At 39.1% G+C, this 19435-nt stretch overlaps 2 protein-coding genes across 2 annotated transcripts; one reads left to right on the plus strand and one right to left on the minus strand.

Annotated features, from left to right (window-relative positions):
• Positions 1-3783: 3783 nt before the first annotated feature.
• LOC104211395 (uncharacterized) lies at positions 3784-5067 on the minus strand. The gene has a single exon (XM_009760443.1). The coding sequence runs from the start codon at positions 5065-5067 to the stop codon at positions 3784-3786; it is 1284 nt and encodes a 427-aa protein (XP_009758745.1).
• Positions 5068-16192: 11125 nt separating this feature from the next.
• LOC104246341 (uncharacterized) lies at positions 16193-17189 on the plus strand. Its single transcript, XM_009802151.2, has one exon. The coding sequence runs from the start codon at positions 16384-16386 to the stop codon at positions 16984-16986; it is 603 nt and encodes a 200-aa protein (XP_009800453.1). The 5' UTR covers positions 16193-16383; the 3' UTR covers positions 16987-17189.
• Positions 17190-19435: the final 2246 nt, after the last annotated feature.

Consider the following 19435-nt stretch of genomic DNA (forward strand, 5'->3'; position numbering starts at 1 on the left):
AATTTTGACCACAAATTGCCTGTGGATTGCCATGTCGATATCAACTCTAAGGTGCCACATTTGAGCTCCATTTCCATATTATTCACTATCTTTTGGGCCTGTTTCTTTATGTGTTTTGATCCCTGTGGTGCTGATAAGTGAATCTGCATTTGACCTTCTTGCCATAGTACAACATTCCTGCCCATAGATCGTGTCCAAAACTTGATGTGCGCATGACAATGTATACCAGTCTGGGCCATCGACTTGTCCCTTCCTATAGATGTTGCTATACTTATGCTCATCCTTGGTCCCCCTACACTGGATTGAGTACATTGTACTACCACCAGTAGCAGTTTTCCCAGAAAATGATGCATAGCCTCAGTAATATATCCATCCACATATGTACATATCGTGACTATGTGTTGGTCGTGGCTTTTGTTTAGCATCTATTCGTGTGCTCTTTCTTTTGTTTCAGTTTTGCATTCTTGCTCCTTTCTTGTGATTGGATCATATTTCAAAAAACAAGAGTGTCTGCATTTATTTTGCATTGCATTAGGACTGACAACATAGGTGAAAGCTTCCCAGTCACATGTTGTTGCATAGTTCACTGTACCCAAGGACCATTTGTTGAGGCTCACAGATATCACGCTTGCATTGTTTTGTTTGGTGCCTAGCATCCACGCTTGTAACCTTTTTGTTTTGATCGAGGGTTCTTCAGCAGATGTATTCCTTTGCATATATTTAAATCCTTTCCATTGGAATGAATGCATTGCATTAATACCACCAATTGAAAATTCATTAAATAGTATGCTTAGAATACTGTGACTATTCCAGTTGTGCTTTTCTTTCTTTGCCTTTGGCATTGTCCATAATTCAGTAGTGTGGTCCTGCATTTTAGTCTCTGAGGGCTGGTTCAATCCCTTTCTTGTTTCCGCCATTCGCTCACCTAAAGAGTAGGACAAATATAGATCACCTGCAAAAAAGGTAGCTATGTTATGAAAATTGGATCCCATCTTATTTTCCTCCATATCCATCTGCTTTCCATTTAGTTCCAGGCAGCCTTGACCCTTAGATAAGGACATTGTGATTTATCCGAGTTCACAATCCTCCTACCATTTGAATCAAGTTGTGCAAATCCTTGAGCTTCAAAATCTCCATTATCCAGTGCACAATTGGCTATGTAATCTGCTAGGCTGTTGCCCTCCCTTAGTATATGAGAAGCTCGAACGTTGCATTCCTCCATCAACATTTTGATCTCCACAACATCTTCATTAATGTTCTAAGGAGCTTCCCATTTTCCTTCCAAGATATTCCTCAAGAGCATGGAATTTGTTTGAAGCTGTACGTTTGATAGTCGATTGTCCAAACAGTACCTTAATGATTCCAAAATCGCAACAGCTTCTGCCTTATTATTTGTGCAGTGAGGAATTTCCTTGCCTAGTGCATACATTACATTTCATTCGTCATCTCTGATTACGTACCCTATTGAGCTCTTTCCAGTGTCTCCCTTACTCGCACCATCAGTATTGATCTTGATCCATCTTGCATTAGGTTTTTCCCAGATCACTTTTGTCACCTTCAGTTGTGGAGTATACTGCTCCATTTTTTGAATCAAGTCTGGCCATTTGTGAGGCACATTTTGCATGCCAGGTTTCCTTGTTTTAACTAGCATTTGTAATGTGGTAGACACTTGGTATATAACTCAATTTATTGTCACCATCTCTCCATACTTCTGGCTATTTCTTCTTTTCCATAGCTCCCACACGATGATAGCTGGTAATGCTTGTAGAATAGGCTGTAGACGATGTATAACTTTTGCTGTCCAGCATTTGATGATTGCTTGATGCAACGTCAAACCCTCCATGCTAAATCCTGAATTTGTTAGGAAATAGGTACAAACTCTTGTGGCTGCAAATGATGTAAAAAAAGGTGCATTAGTGTTTCCTGTTCCTGTGTGCAACACCAACATTTTGATGGCATAAAATAGCCCAATCGCCTCATCCAATCATCTAATGGCAGCTTTGCTTTCCAAACCTTCCACAAGAAAAAAGATATTTTAAATGGCAATCCTTGTACCCACATTTTACTGTACGCCATCGCATGATCCTTTCTTCTTCTCAAAAAGTCCCAAGCAGACTTCACACTAAAATTTCCTCTTGTTTCCAACATCCAGAATGGTTTATCCACAATATCAGATGCGACCGGAGGCCTTATATTGTCTACAATGTGCTCTACAAACTCCTCTGGTATTAATTCCACTAGTTTGTCAACATCCCATGTATCTTGTTTTACCACCTCGTGCACGTTATTAACAGATTCATCAATGACCAATTCTGGAGGAGTAATAAAATATAAAGCGCCAAGTCCCGTCCAGTTTTCATACCAAAAGAGAGAAGATCCCATTCGTGTATGCCAACCAATTTGATGCTCAACAATATCCCCGCATTCTAACATCCTTCTCCAGATATGAGATCCACCGCGCCATGGGACAATAATAGGATTGAGTTTCTTGCAGTATTTTTAGCTCACAAACGAACTCCACAGGCTAGGTTTCGTTCTAAAATTCCACCACAGTTTGCAGAATAGTGCTTTGGAGACATCATGAAGAGATCTAAAACCTATTCCTCCCTCATCAAATGGGAGACACAAGTTAGTCCAAGATGACCAATGTCGACTTGTCCCTCCCACCGTACTACTCCAGAAGAATTGTGCAAACATCTTATGCAACTTGTTTATAACATATGTAGGGGGATTCACAACAGATAGAAGATGAATTGGAATGCTTTGTAGGACGTGTGTAATCAAAATATACCTTCCTCCGACTGAGAGTAGTTTGCCTTTCCATACCTGTAACTTGTTCATGACTTTGGTGATTAAACCATGGTAATGATTCATCTTTCTTTTTGCATAAAAAATGGGGCACCCAAGGTATGTAAAAGGAAAATCCTGCATGTCAATCCCAGATATCCTTACTACTTTATTTACCACATTTACATGAGCATTATGGTGCAAATATACAACAGATTTCGCCTTGTTAATGAGTTGTCCAGATGCAGCTTCATAATCTGATAGGACTGCCATTATTAATTGCAACGAAGATTCATCCGAAGAGGAGAAAATAATAGAGTCATTGGCATATGCAAGATGGTTTATCTTAGGACACCATTTAGGCATTCCAAATCCACAGAAATCCAAATTCAAATGTAATGCATTCAAACCTCTTGATAGTGCCTCAACTGCCATAATAAACAGGGTAGGGGATAGCGGATCTCCTTGTTTCACTCCCCTTGTTGACTTGAAGAAACCATAGGGCTGCCCATTTAACATTACATAATACCAATTGTTTGAAATGATACCAAACACCAAGCCTATGAATCTTTCTCCGAACCCCATCTTTCTCAAAACCTTTGTCAAGTAAAGCCAAGATAGGCGATCATAGGCTTTAGCCATGTCTAACTTTATCACCACATTCGGACCTGCTTTCGTCCTTAGCCTAATATCTGTAATTATTTCTTGAGTAAGCAGTACATTCTCAACGATGCTTCTCCCTTTAACAAAACCTGCCTGTTCATCTGATATTATATTAGGGAGCAATCCAGCAAGCCTCTCATGAATAACCCTCGAGAAAACTTTATTTATAAAGTTGCTAAGGCTAATAGGGCGCATATCAGAAAAATTCAAGATCTCTTTCTTCTTAGGTAATAGCACCAGATTTGTGTGAGTCACAAACTTTGGAAGACTATGTCCACTGAAGAAAGCTCTAACCATGTCATAGATATCATCTCCGACTATATCCCAACATGCTTAAAAGAAACAACCAGTGAATCCGTCAGGTCCACCGGCACTGTCCCCATTTAACCCAAACACTGCCTCTTTCACTTCATCTTTGTTAGGCTGCCTCAAGAGCATATCATTCTGGTCGTTATTCACCATGCGCTGCACATGATCCAATATGACAAAATTATCAGGGACATTATTTTCATGAAATTGATCAGTGAAAAATTTTACAGCTTCTTCTGCCATAGTCGTTGAATCTTCAATCCAATTGCCCTCGCTACTTTGGATTCTCTTCAATTCCAACCTTTTTCTTCTCCCCATGACTTGCGCATGAAAAAAATTTGTGTTCCTATCTCCATCTTTGAACCATGACATTCCAGATTTTTGCTTCCAAAATTCCTCTTCTAGCATTAAATATTTTATGAACTCAGCTTGAACTTTCATAAGCCTTTCTCTATTCTGAAAGGACGGGTTTAACTCGAATTGTGCTTCATGAACTAGGACAACCTCTTCCAAACTAGCAATCTTTTGAAAAATGTTTCCAAATATAGCCTTGCTCCATATTGAAAGAGCTTTCTTCACTTTTTTGAGCTTGGAATTGAATAAAGTGAAAGGGTTCGCCAGAGAGTCTGTTTTCCAGTTTTCTGCTATAGTACTTCTGAAAGTTTCATTTTTTGTCCAAAAGTTCAAAAATTTGAAGGACTCTTGATTGGGATTGCAGAGGCCTGGATGATCAACATCATCGGGCAGTGTGCCTGACCCAGTTTTGGAAAGATGATTTACCTCTAAACCTGTAAACATCTGTTGGAATTGTGCATTGGCTAATATTCTATCGAGTTGCTTGAAAATACAGTCCTCTTCACCTCGACCATTCCACCAAGTGTAAATACTTCCTTTGAATCCAAGATCGAAAAGGTTACAATTATTTACACAGTGCCTAAAATCAAGGACCTTATTCATGTGGACTGGCAGTCCTCCAAATTTTTCTTCTTCATCCCAAATTACATTGAAATCTCCTCCGACTAGCCACGGGCGATCCATGTCCCTCGCAAATGCATATAAGCTATCCCATAATTCAATTCGTTTTGTTGCATCACAACTTGCATACACCAATGTAAGGATGAATTCCTTGTTGTCTCCAGTGTTGTACAGATGCAGTGTCATTTGTTGCTCCAGATCATACATAATGTTAACCTCATAGATCTCGTCAATGAATGCCCATATTTTATTCGAAACATTCCCAAAAGCTTGAGCAAACCCAATCTTCCTTCTATAATTTTCCAACTTTCTAGCATGTTGCTTGGGCTCCATTAATCCTATAAATTGAAAGTGATGTTGTGTATGCATTGTGATGGTCCTTTCAAAGGCCTTTTTCGTGTTAACTGATCTAATATTCCAAATAAGTGCATTCATGGCAACATGTTGGATTTAGAAATGGTTCCTCTCGTCTATACCCCAGCTTGGACATTGAGGTGATCCTTCTGTTGTTTCTTTCTTCCCTTGCTTGTGGATTTCTTTTTCTCGATCTCCCTTGGCGACACAGCACCTTCTCTAGTTACATTATAGAAATTCTGTGTGGTAGATTCTTGGTCTAAATCTTTTCCTGTTGCGCCCAGTTTTACTTCCTCTCCATCATGTTGTATTTGTGGGGCAATCTGATTTTTTATTGGTCGTGGCATCACTGCTTGCCTGCTGTTCTCATTTCCAGTTGGTGCAAACATAATCGTAGCATTATCACTACTATCACCAGTTGGTTGCACCACTAAAAATGCCTTGTGCCTTTACGTGTTTTCATATTTTCAGCCGTTATTTGTAATTATTACTCACTGAGTCGGAGTACTCACATTACTCCCTGCACCGTGTGTGCAGATTCAGGTATAGCAGAGTCCGCACCTGAGCGTTGATTCCTTCCAGGCCACGCAGTGATTTGGAGTTACGAGGTAGTTGTTGACGTCCGCATCCCCTTGTCTCTCTTATCCTCTATCATTTATGTTTTCTTCAGACTGTTGTATCGGATTTCGTACTTTGTAGACCTATAGCAGATTCTGTAGTAGCTCATGACTTGTGACACCCCGGTTTGGGCTGTGTCGGGATGGCTCCTGCTGTTATTATCGTTAAATTCTGCAATTTATGAGTATTATATTATATGTTATTACTGTTATGATGATTAACTATTTAAAAGAGGTATTCCATTTTGGTTTGGCTGGCCTTGTCTTCACGAGAGGCGCTATCACGACCGGGTTCGGAGATTGGGTCGTGACAAGTTGGTATCAGAGCTTAGGTTACTTAGGTCTCACGAGTCATGAGCAGGTTTAGTAAAGTCTTGCGGATCGGTACGGAGACATCTGTATTTATCCTCGAGAGGCTACAAAACCTTTAAGAAAGAACTTCACATTCTTGAATTCTTATCGTGCATCCTTGATTCAGCTTGAAAAGTAACTCTTGAAATTCCTTCCACGTGTTCGTATACGCGTATGAGCGCTCAGTATCAGATGTGCATCAACGGCTTGTGATTCCCCGATCGAGGGGAGAGATGTGATCTCTATGAGTTGATGTTGGGCCGGTCTGGAGGACTTGAGGTCGGATCTTTGCCTATGGCTTGAGCACCGAGGTGTTGATTGTGTGAGCAAGTGTTTTGAACTTATATGTTTGGTATTGCCCCTATTGGTTTGAATGATGGATGGATAGCTACGTGATGAGTATGTTAGTACTGCGAGATGTATCTATATGACTCGGAAATGGCGAGGAAGGTCTGCTGGACGATAGATGAACCATTAAGTGTTTGATTTCCATTGTAATTGGATGTGTAGCCCCGAGTTATAGGCACGTGAATAATCTTTTCATGTCTCCTATTTGGAGTGAAGTAAATTTCATGTTACGGTATGAGTTTAAACTCAGGAAGATTAAGTGACTGTGTAATGTGTATGACAGTGGAAGGTATACAAAAATGTTAATTGGAGGCAAAACAGGTGGGTTATCTCCTGCGGAGTGTTCTAAGGTGGTGTGATCCTTATGTTGTCTATTAGAAGATCTCATTTACAAGTGAAGAATATGCATTTAAATCTAAATTGTGCTGCCTAGAGAGTGGGCTTAACTATTGTGTGAGTGAATGCAAGAATTGCAGAAGAGTTAAAATTCTAGATGATTTGTGTTTCCACAAGCTTATGAAGGAGTGAGTTCAATCTCACTATGGTATTACAGCAACAATAGAGTATGTGCGTTATGATTTATTGAGTGCGTTTTGTTATATGGCTTTGATCCAAGTTAGGGAGTTTGCTATTAATTAAGTTGATTGCACGGTTAAGAGCTATATTGTTCCAGTCTGCCATAGAGATGCCTCGGTATTATTTGATCTCGATTCCACCTTTTCTTATGTGTCATCATACTTTTCTCGTTATTTGTGTACGCCCCGTGAGTTTCTTGCTTTACCTGTTCATGTATCTACCCCAGTGGGCGATATTGTTGTTGTAGACCGTGTATACCGGTCATGTGTGGTGACTATTGGGGGTCTGGAGACCCAAGTGGATCTATTGCTATTGATCATGGTGGATTTTGATGTCATTTTGGGCATGGATTGGATATCTCTGTGTCGTGCTATTCTAGACTGTCATGCTAAGACAGTCACTTTGGCTATGCCGGGTGTACCGTGGATCGAGTGGCGTGGTGTGACTGATTATATCCCTAGTAGAGTGATGTCTTTCTTGAAGGCCCAGTGTATGGTTGGGAAGGATTGCCTTTCATATCTAGCATTTGTGAGAGATGTTGGAGCTGAGACTCCTAGTATTGATTTTGTCCCAGTTGTGAGGGATTTTCCCGATGTTTTTCCTGCAGACTTGCCGAACATGCCACTGTATAGGGATATTGATTTTGGTATTGACCTGGTGCCGGGCACTCAGCCCATTTCTATTCTGCCATATTGTATGGCACCAGCAGAGTTGAAGGAATTGAAAAAACAGCTTCAGGAACTCCTAGATAAGGGGTTCATTCGGCCTAGTGTGTCCCCTTGGGGTGCACTGGTTTTGTTTGTGAAGAAGAAGAATGGCACGATGAGAATGTGCATTGATTATAGGCAATTGAACAAAGTAACAATCAAGAACAAGTATCATTTGCCTCGCATTGATGATTTATTTGATCAGCTTCAGGGAGCGAGGGTGTTCTCCAAGATTGATCTCCGTTTGGGTTATCACCAGTTGAAGATCAGGGATTCAGATATTCTTAAGACTGCTTTCAGGACCAGATATGGTCATTATGAGTTTCTTGTTATGTCCTTCGGGCTAACCAATACCCCAACAACATTCATGCATTTGATGAACAGTGTATTTCGGCCTTATCTGGATTCGTTCATTATTGTATTCATTGATGATATTCTGGTGTACTCGCGTAGTCAGGAGGAGCACGCGGAGCATTTGAGAGTTGTGTTGCAGAGACTGAGGGAGGAGAAACTTTATACAAAATTCTCCAAGTGTGAGTTTTGGCTCAGATCAGTGGCTTTCTTGGGGCACGTGGTGTCCAACAAGGGTATACAGGTTGATCCGAAGAAGATAGAGGCGGTTCAGAGTTGGCCTAGACCGTCCTCAGCCACAAAGATTCGTAGCTTTCTTGGGTTAGCAAACTATTATCGCTGGTTTATTCAAGGATTTTCATCATTGCATCGCCCTTGACCAAGTTGACTCATAAGGGTGCTCCATTCGTATGGTCGGACGAGTATGAGGAGAGCTTTCAGAAGCTCAAGACAGCCTTGACCACAACTCTAGTGTTGGTTTTGCCATCAACTTCGGGTTCATATACCGTGTATTGTGATGCTTCAAGAGTTTGGATTGGTTGTGTGTTGATGCTGGAGGGTAGAGTTATTGCTTATGCTTCTCGGCATTTGAAGCCCCATGAGAAGAACTACCCTGTTCATGATTTGGAGTTGGCTGCCATAGTTCACGCATTGAAGATTTGGAGGCATTACTTGTATGGCGTATCTTGTGAGGTGTTCATTGATCATCGCAGTCTTCAACATTTGTTGAAGCAAAAGGATCTTAATTTGAGGTAGCGGAGGTGGTTGGAGTTGCTTAAGGATTATGATATCACTATATTGTACCATACGGGAAAGGCCAATGTGGTGGCTGATGCTTTGAGCCGAAAGGCAGTGAGTATGGGGAGTTTGGCATATATTCCAGTTGGGGAGAGACCCCTTGCAGTTGATGTTCAGACCTTGGCCAATCGGTTCGTGAGGTTGGATAGTTCGGAGCCCAATCGAGTGTTGGCTTGTGTGGTTTCTCGGTCTTCTTTATATGATCGCATCAGAGAGCGCCAGTATGATGATACGCATTTGCTCGTCCTTAGGGACAGAGTCCAGCATGATGATGCCAGAGATGTGACCGTCGGTGATGATGGTGTGTTGAGGATGCAGGGCCGGATTTGTGTGCCCAATGTAGATGGGCTTAGAGAGCTGATTCTGGAGGAGGCCCATAGCTCGCGGTATTCCATTCATCCGGGTGCCGCGAAGATGTATCAGGATTTGAGGCAGCACTATTGGTGGAGAAGAATGAAGAAAGATATTGTGGGATTTGTAGCTCGGTGTCTCAACTGTCAGCAGGGGAAGTATGAGCATCAGATACCGGGTGGCTTGTTTCAGAAAATGGTTATTCCCGAGTGGAAGTGGGAGAGATTCACTATGGACTTTGTGGCTGGACTTCCTCGGACTTTGAAGAAGTTCGATGCTATTTGGGTGATTGTGGATCGGCTGCCCAAGTCTGCGCACTTCATTCCTGTGTGTACTACCTATTCTTCAGAGCGGTTGACAGGGATTTATATCCGGGAGATTGTTCGGTTGCATGGCATTCCTGTTTCCATCATCTCAGATAGAGGTACTCAGTTTACTTCGCAGTTTTGGAGAGCCGTGCAGAGAGAGTTGGGTACTCAGGTAGAGTTGAGCACAGCGTTTCATCCTCAAACGGACGGGCAGTCCAAGCGTACTATTCAAATATTGGAGGACATGTTGCGTGCTTGTGTTATTGACTTTGAAGGTTCATGGGATAAGTTTCTACCACTTGCAGAGTTTGCTTACAACAACAGCTACCAGTCGAGTATTCAGATGGCTCCATATGAGGCTTTGTAGGGGAGGCGGTGTAGATCTCCGGTTGGTTGGTTCGAGCCCGGCGAGGCTAGACTATTGGGGACAGATTTGGTTTAGGATGCCTTAGAGAAGGTGAAGGTGATTCAGGAGAGGCTTCATACAACGCAGTCACGTCAGAAGAGTTATGCAGACCAGAAGGTTCGAGATGTGTCCTACATGGTCGGTGAGAAGGTCTTGCTGAAGGTTTCGCCCATGAAGGGTGTTATGAGATTTGGGAAGCAAGGAAAGTTTAGTCCTCGGTTCATTGGTCCTTTTGAGATGCTTCGGAGGATTGGGGAGGTGGCTTATGAGCTTGCTTTGCCACCCAGCCTGTCGAGTGTGCATCCGGTATTTCATGTTTCTATGCTCCGGAAGTATAGTGGGGATCCGTCTCATGTTTTGGACTACAACATGATTCGGTTGGATGATGATTTGACCTTTGATGTGGAGCCAGTAGTTATTTTGGGTCACCAGGTTCGGAAGTTGAGGTCAAAGGATATAGCTTCAGTGAAGGTGCAGTGGAGAGGTCGGCCCGTGGAGGAGGCTACCTGGGAGACCGAGCGGGAGATACGTAGCAGATATCCTCATCTGTTTGAGGCTTCAGGTATGTTTCTTGACTCGTTCGAGGACGAACGTTTGTTTAAGTTGGGGAGGATGAGACGACCCGGCCAATCGTCTCATGAGTTACCGCCCCATTTTCCCCATTTCAGCTTCTTTACGCTTCGTTATCCGTGTTTTATGTGATCGAGTTTATTAGTTCGAGTTCGGAGAGGATTTGGTAAGAAATGAGACACTTAGTCTCTTTTAAGAAGGCTTAAGTTGGAAAGTCAACCGGATGTTGACTTATCTGTTAGAAGGCTCGGAAGTGAGTTCTGATGGTTTGGTTAGCTTCGGGAGGTGATTTGTGACTTAGGAGCGCGATCGGAATGAGTTTTGGAGTTGTAGAGAAGATTTAGGCTTGAATTGGCGAAATTGATATTTTGGCAAATTCCGGTTGATAGGAGAGATTTTGATATAGGCGTCGGAATGGAATTCCGAGAGTTGCAGTAGCTTCATTGTGTCATTTGGGATGTATGTGCAAGCTTTCAGGTCATTCGGACGAGATTTGATAGACCTTTTGAGCGAAAGCATAATTTAAGAGTTCTTGGAGTTCTTAGGCCTGAATCCTATGTTAAATTGGTGATTTGATGTTGTTGTGAGCGTTTCGAAGTTTTGAGCAAGTTTGAACGATGTCATGAGATGTGTTGGTACAATTGGTTTGAAGTTCCGGGTAGTTCCGGGATGTTTTAGTGCAAAAATCATAGCTGTAGCAGGCCCCAGAACTCACTCATACGGTCCGCACAAAAATAGGTACGCCTGCGTGGAGTGCTGTGCGGACCGCACAAAAGCGGACGCGTCTACGGTAGGTGTCATGCGGACCGCACAAAATGGTGTGCGGCAGTGGTGGGGAACGATCCGTTGGTCCTACTTCGGAAGCTCATATCTTTTAATCTACAAGGAATTTTGAGGTTATTAAAAAACAAAAGTTGTATCCCTTCGTGTGTAGTTTCCAGAAAGGTAATGATATTGCAATTTGGAGATCTGTAGCGAAAGTTATGGCCAAAATACTAAAGCCTGTCACTGCAGAGGGAGGCCTGTGCGGCCGCATGTTGCCTTTGTGCGGACCGCACTGGCTTGCGCGGACCGCATGAGTTTTGGTGCGGCCCGCAGTAGCTGATACCTGAGGAGTACCTATAAATACGAGGTTTTGGATTTTATTTAATATTTTGACCTAGAGAGCTCGGATTTTGGCGATTTTTCGAAGGTTTTTCAAGAACTTCATCGGGGTAAGTGATTTTAACTCAGATTTGACTAGAATACATGAATCTATCACTGAATTCATCATTTAATTCGTGATTTGAGATGGAATTTGGGAAGAAAATTGTGAAACCTTTCAAAAATGTAAAATGATGATTTGAAGGACCAAATGGTATCGGAATTGGATAATTTTGGTATGGTTAGACTCATGAGGGTGTGAGGATTCTGAAAATGTAAATTTTACCCGATTTCGAGACATGGGTCCGGGGCTCGAGTTTTGCTAATTTCGAGATTTTTGATATTTTCGAATGTTTTCGCTTGGGCTTTGTTCCCTTAGTATATTGTGACGTATTCGTTCTGATTTTGGATAGATTCGACTCACGTGGAGGCTAATTCGAGGGGCAAAGGCGTCGCGAGCTAGAGAATTAGCCAGTTCGAGGTGAGTAATAGTTGTAAATGATGTCTTGAGGGTTTGAAACCCCGGATTGCACATCGTAGTGCTATATTGACGCAAGATACGCGCTGGATGATGAGCGTGGGGTCTTTCACTACTGGGGATTGTGACTTGGTCCATCCCGATTGATGACTTTACTGAATATTTGACTGAAATTCATTTGTTATCATCATGATTTGGGCTGATTGCCATATTTGGCCTTCGTGACAACTATTTGAACCCTCCGAGGATTTTTATCACTATTTCCTTACTGCTTGACTTATTATTTGAACTCAGTCCTGTTGATATCTACTGTTTTACAAACTCAGCCACTTTTACTCAGATTTGAAACTTAAATGATATTTCTACATCATGTTTTGGGCTGAGAACTACTGTTTTACTAATGCCCAAGGGGCTTATGATGATTTCTAAACTGAGTGAGGCCGAGGGACATATGTGAGGATATGCTGAGTGATATGAGGCCGAGGGCCTGAGATACTATTTATGCCATGCGGTGACTTGAGTGATGTGAGGATATATTGAGTGATGATGCCACGAGGTGGCTTGATATAGCGCTTGGGCCGTAAGGGGTCCCTCCGGAGTCTGCACACCCACAGTGAGCACGGGTACCCATGTGATTTGAAACAGTGGTAACAATGACACTGTATGATGCAATTTGGTCAGGTAACAATGGCTGACCTTTATGCTGAGTGATTGTGAGGTAGCCCGAGGGGTTGATACTGTACTGAGAGTGAGCCCGAAGGGCTGATACTATGCTGAGCGATTGATACTGTGCCTGAGGGGTAGATTTCTACTTGTTAATTACCTGTTTTACTTGTTTTAAAAAGGAATATCATTTGATTTCTTCACTGATTTACTGCTTTACGTGATTTTACTGCTTGATATGGAATTACCTTGTGCCTTTACGTGTTTTCATACTTTCAGCCATTATTTGTAATTATTACTCATTGAGTCGGAGTACTCACATTACTCCCTGCACCGTTTGTGCAGATTCGGGTATAGTAGAGTCCGCACCTGAGCGCTGATTCCTTCTAGGCTAGGCAGTGATTTGGAGTTACGAGGTAGTTGTTGACGTCCGCATCCCCTTGTCTCTCTTATCCTCTATCATTTATGTTTTCTTCAGACTGTTGTATCGGATTTCGTACTTTGTAGACCTATAGCAGATTCTGTAGTAGCTCATGACTTGTGACACCCTGGTTTGGGCTGTGTCGGGATGGCTCCTGCTGTTATTATCATAAAATTCGCAATTTATGAGTATTATATTATATGTTATTACTGTTATGATGATTAACTATCTAAAAAAGGTATTTCGTTTTGGTTTGGCTGGCCTTGTCTTCACGAGAGGCGCCATCACGATCGGGTTTGGGGATTGGGTCGTGACAACAAGCTTCATGCCTTTTCACGAAAAATACATTATTTTTCTTTAGTCATCATTATATCATCAATATGGTGCATAGGATACAAACCTAATGTCTTACTTATATAATGGCATGTTAGGTTAGATATGTTGAGATTCGAGCCCAATTCTTATCATTATGGTGCACCAGGACTCAAACATGATGCCTTACCCTCATGGTGCATTGGGACTTGAACCTATTGTCTTACCCTCAACCAATGCCATAATAAATCAAAATATACGTAGATGCACCCTCAAGCCTTTAAAAATATTATCATTTTATGACTACTCATAAAAGAAGTGATATCATTTTGTGAAATACTCATAAAACCAAGTGATATTACTAGAGTCATCTGATGTAAAATGTTCACGTCTAAATTTTTCAAACAAAATTAATATAACAGGCATGTGTAGATCAAGTATAGTTTAGTATTTTGAATAAAATGTGAAGTGAGATTAACTTACTTTCTTTATCTAAATTAGATCTCTTGATCTGATGCAAACCTATTTCCATTAAAAATGAAATGCTGATAAATGCAACCAAAACCAAATGTTATCTTCATTTTGTGGCTATTAGCTGACTGGAAGATTTCAGGTTTTGTCCATATTTCTTCACAAGCAGTAAAAAGATTAGTCCACGTGAATAAATAACATAATTGGAAGATAAAAATATATATGCAAGAAGAAGGAAGTATATAACAAATTGCATTCAAATCAAGAAGTCAAGTAATTTTATCTTGACTAAAATATTAGAACAGTTGAAGAAAATCTCTAACTGTTAATTTTAAACAATTCACAAAGTGAATTTCATTCAACACTAATCATCACACTGTGTTACGTCAACTAAACATGATAGAATGCTTGGTAATTGGAGTTAACTCTTATCAGTTAACTTGTCCTTCTAAGTTCTATATTAACAAAATCCTTGAAGTGATGAGTTTTACAATGCAATAGAGTGTTGAAGTTCTAGTTTACGGTTCTGAGGTGCTACTAATGTAAATGGGAGGTCTGGAAAGACTTAGATATTGCAAGTGTGCAAACTTTATGTCTATATTTTTCATTTTACATTTATGATCAGTTTAACTAATTAAGACAAGGAAATATTAGTAGATGAAGAAGCAAATGATGAATGACAAAGATTACAAGAAAGATCTTTAGTTGCCTTACAGTATGTTAAAGAATACCACTCCTCTGGCTAGCTACTCTTTGATTTACCTTTCTCCACATGCTTAAATCTTTTTAAAGTGCTCAAGAGAGAGTATCGTGCTGATAACGTATTATGAAATAAAAGCAATATATCAAAATTTGAACGAGAAAGAGATAGAAAGAAGGAGCTTATTTCTTCTTCAATTATATCAATTAAACAAACATTTACAAGGCCTATTTATAGGCATAGATGATATATGTTTTGTGGTGGAAATTGAGTAGACAGAGAGATGGGCATCCACAGTGTAAGGATGAGATATATTGATCCATACACTACAACATAGAGTAGTATATACTGAGTTTATCAGTGGCGGATCCACATGCAGATAAATATTGGGTGAGCACCCATAACTAAACTCTATTTTCCTCTTCTTTCCGAATTTTCATCAGTGAACACCCATGACTTTAAAATCCTAGATCCACCACTAGAGTTTATACCTAACATGTACTCTAGGAGAGCAGTGAATTCGCTTGTCACCAGAACCAAAAAATTTATAGTGATCTGTACAACTTGGTTGAGGGTACTAGTAGGAATTCTTTTAGAGTAATAAATAAGGAGTAGTACAAATGACTGCATATTTGTGCTGATATAAGAAATGCATCATATCAAAATTTAGAGGCCAAATATGTCAGCCAACAACTGTCAATAGGCAGTAATTGGGGCTACCTGATTTTGATACAGAATGCATTCTTATTCAAGTACCTTGCATTAGACAAAGATTTAGCTGGCACCACTTGGCTTTTAAACTTTCCAACCTCAATTTGAAAATCCCATCTAATAGAAACACAAACAGCCGCGGCTCTGCATGTCTTAATTTTTTTTTCGTTTTCGAGAATATTTACATAGTCATTTTTACCTTGACCTGCAAAGCTATTTCAACTCTAGAGACATAAATCATGAGTGAGAGATTCATTTTCACTTGTTTTTATAATAACATAATATTGAAAATAAAAATAAAAAAGTAGAAGTTATTTTTGAATTAGTTCTTATTTCTTTTCCATCACACCCTCTGCGCTAATCTGGAAGGATTAATATACCGTACTGGTTCGTCACTTACTTTTAATGAGTATTAGTTCTCTACACTTGCGGTGAAAAAAATTACACAATTAAATCATTTAAAAGATAAATGCAGATAACTTTATTGTATTGTATAATATTGACTGGTAACCTAAAATAATGATAAATTAAATAACATGTTATAAAAATTTAATTATACTATAAGTATATATAACTTAAATTCATATTTAATCAAGGTACAAATTTTAATTACTCATAATATATGATTAAAGAAGTAGAAATGAATTGGAAGCGAAATGCTGGGGCAGGAGCCAGGTTGACTCCTGCTGGGTACAGGCGTGTCTTCCACGAGTTCACACCGCCCCCTGTACAAACAACTAACACTAAGCCCTTGGCGTTTTATTTAGGACAACATGTGTCCAGCTTATTCGCTTAAACCGCTAAACTCTCATTTCCCAAATTGTAACTTGTACTGCTTCCCTCTTTATGTATAGCTTTCCCTCTCCCTCTACCAAACATAACCCATTCTAAAAGCACTTTAATCATAAAGACCATAAGAACAAAAAGCGAAGCTCTTTCTCTTTTTTTTGGCTCCCACTGCCATCTTCTTTCATTTCAATTGTTGCTATCTACTTACTACTTTTACACTAACCATGCAAGAAAAAACAAGAATGCAGAAGAAGAGATCTGTGGTTGGTCGTAGAGCTTGGAACATTCTTCGCGTGGCCTTGTTATGGGCAAGAAAAGGTGGCATTTTCAAGAACAGACACCTTATGGCCGATCTCCGTTTGCTGCCCAAATATATTAAAAGTCTCCGACATAGCAACGACTATGGGTACGGTAGTGCATTACATTATGGGGAGCGTGAGCTTTCCTTTGATGACACCCCTATCATTCATGTTAAGATGCATCGCCCTACTTCCTTGCGTTTCAAGATGCCTAACATACCCTGCATCAAACCTCAAGTCGATTTTGACTTTGACTTTGACTTTGAAAATGATCGTGATCGTGAAGAACATGAAATGTTCAATGGTAATGATGATGATGTTCCTAGGAAATGTTTCTTGAAATGTGTGGACGATGATAATGAAGAGGACTCATATGCAAGCTGCGAGGTATCTGAGGAGATTAGTTGTCCCGGTGATGAAGCTATTGATGTGAAGGCTGAGGAATTTATTGCAAAGTTCTATGAACAAATAAAGTTGCAAAGACAAATATCATATTTACAATACCATGAGACGACGCTCGCTAACTAAAGGTGCAAATTGACAGAGATCAACTTGCAGGCGCTTTCCACTCTTCAGCACTCACCAATTTTCTTTCATTCTTTTTTATGTCATATTCTTGTTTCAATTTCATACTAGTAGTGTTCTTTCGGTATAGGATGCATTGCGGATTATTTGTATATAGAAGAGGTATTCAGTATTCTACTCCTTACTGCAAAATGAGAGCTCAAAATCTTTTTTGTCCAAAATAATTTTGCATCAAATTGTCCATCTCTTGAACCGGTAAAACAAATGTTGACGAGAAATAAAGGAATGAGTTTAGATTTTTCTTATAAGAATATAAGTTTCATCAGAAATAAATTTGGCTACTTAGAACTAAATTACAATCCAGGCACCCGCCAATCTCGATCCATGACCAATTTAACTCGATGGTCTTGTTTCAGTGGATATTTTTCGTACTCCTAGTAGTTTATTATTTCAGTAGTAAATTCATGCGTGAATGAACTTTGTACTTTGAAAGTTCAAACTTTTTGCTTCTGTTCAATAAAACGGAGATGAGTTCCAGATTCAGGGAATAACCTGGCTGTAATTTGTTAGAAGAAACACCTAAAGAGGGGTTTTTTTTTGCCTTACTAGGGCTTCAATTTTATCCTTCAGAAGAAATGTATATGTTTCACATTATGTTAATCTGCAGGCAGTAGTGCAATTTATCTACATGATGTATCCCTGGGATCATATTCAAAAGAAAAATATTTCTACCTTTTTATGGAACATATTAGGTTTACATTTCGACTCTAAAATAGAAATAAATTAAATTCACACACTTGTAAAAATCTCTACGCTCAATATGTGCCAATTTTTGGTTATGCATTTAATTATTTCTAGACTAGTATGGGTATAAGGTTTTAGATGAATCCAAGATGGCTAAGCTGACAAAATGAGGAAACAATTCAAGAACCAGCTGCTGCAAGCTACCCAATGGGCGCCTACAATTCAAATTAAGGAATGGATTTTTAACGTACCTACACACTATTGAAAACTTTATTACCCTCCCTACCCAAGTTTTAATTTAATTACCTTTTATATACAAATTTATCAATTATATACACTTTAGGAATTAAATGAGTATCCCTTTATATTAGGAATTAATTATTTCTTATCCTTATTCTCTCTCTCTCTCTCTCTCTCTCTCTCTCTCTCTCTCCCCTACGCACGCGCTCTCTCTCTCTCTACGTTCCTCTCTATCTCTCAATCCATAATCTCAGTAATGTAGAGCAAAGGAAAAGAGAACAACAATTCCATCATTGACAGCCATTAAAAAGCTTTGAAGCTTTGAATTCGAATTTGAGTTTTCAAAAAATATTATTTGTTTAAATTGGGTGTTGTTGCAAACAATTGGGAATTCTCTCTACGTATCTCTCTATCTCTTAATCCCTAATTCCCGTAATGTAAAGCAAAGAAAAAGAGAGCAGCAATTCTACCATTGACATACATTAAAAATCTTTGAAGTTTTGAATTCGAATTTGGGTTTTCAAAAACTATTATTTGTTTGGATTGGGTGTTGTTGCAAACAATTGGGAATATAGTTTGGAGTTTATATCTCAATTTTGAGGGTGTTTTGGTGAAGATTAGACTTGCTTTTTGGCTGAGTTTTCAGATTGAAACTCGAATAAGAAGAAGACATGACATACATTATACTGTAGAAATTGTAGTAAAGTTGTAGTAAAATTGTATTCTGTTGTTTTATATATATATATATATATATATATATATATATATATATATATATATATTATTTAAATATTGTATGAAAGTTGAACAATATTATATACAAATTATATTTAAGTTGTATGATATTTTTGGTATATATAACTGGGTAGAAATAATGTATGAAAATTGTAGATAAGTTGTATAATATATAATTAGTTGTATGAAATTTGTTTTTACTATGTATAAATCAGATACAAAATATATTATATAAAATTTGTATAAAAATTGTATTTAAATGGTATGATATTGTAGTTGTATTTAACTGGGTAGAAATAATATATGAAAATTGTAGATAAATTATAAATAAGTTGTATAATATATAATTACTATGTATAAATCAAATATAAAATATACAAAAGACATATTGTATAAAATTTATATAAAATTTATATTTAAGTTGTATTTAAGACAATGTTGCAATTTGACAAATGCCAATAATGTTTTAAAAGATTGAATTTCAAAATTCCATCAAACTTCTTTTTTGGATGGAGTAATAAGTTGCATTTCTAAGCATCCACGGCATGGAATTCATTTCATTCATCACACTTCAAACATGGTCCAGAGCAGGCAGGTGTCACCACCATCTATTATAAAACGAATGCATTTGGCCAATAAAAAAAAATATTCAGGCATACGCACGTGAAAGGGCCGAATGCGTACAACAAAGAAAAAAATAAAAAAAGGTTTGAGGCTTAAGGAAAAGTAGACT

Source organism: Nicotiana sylvestris, chromosome 9 (genome assembly GCF_000393655.2).
Source record: "Nicotiana sylvestris chromosome 9, ASM39365v2, whole genome shotgun sequence".
Lineage (NCBI taxonomy): Eukaryota > Viridiplantae > Streptophyta > Magnoliopsida > Solanales > Solanaceae > Nicotiana > Nicotiana sylvestris.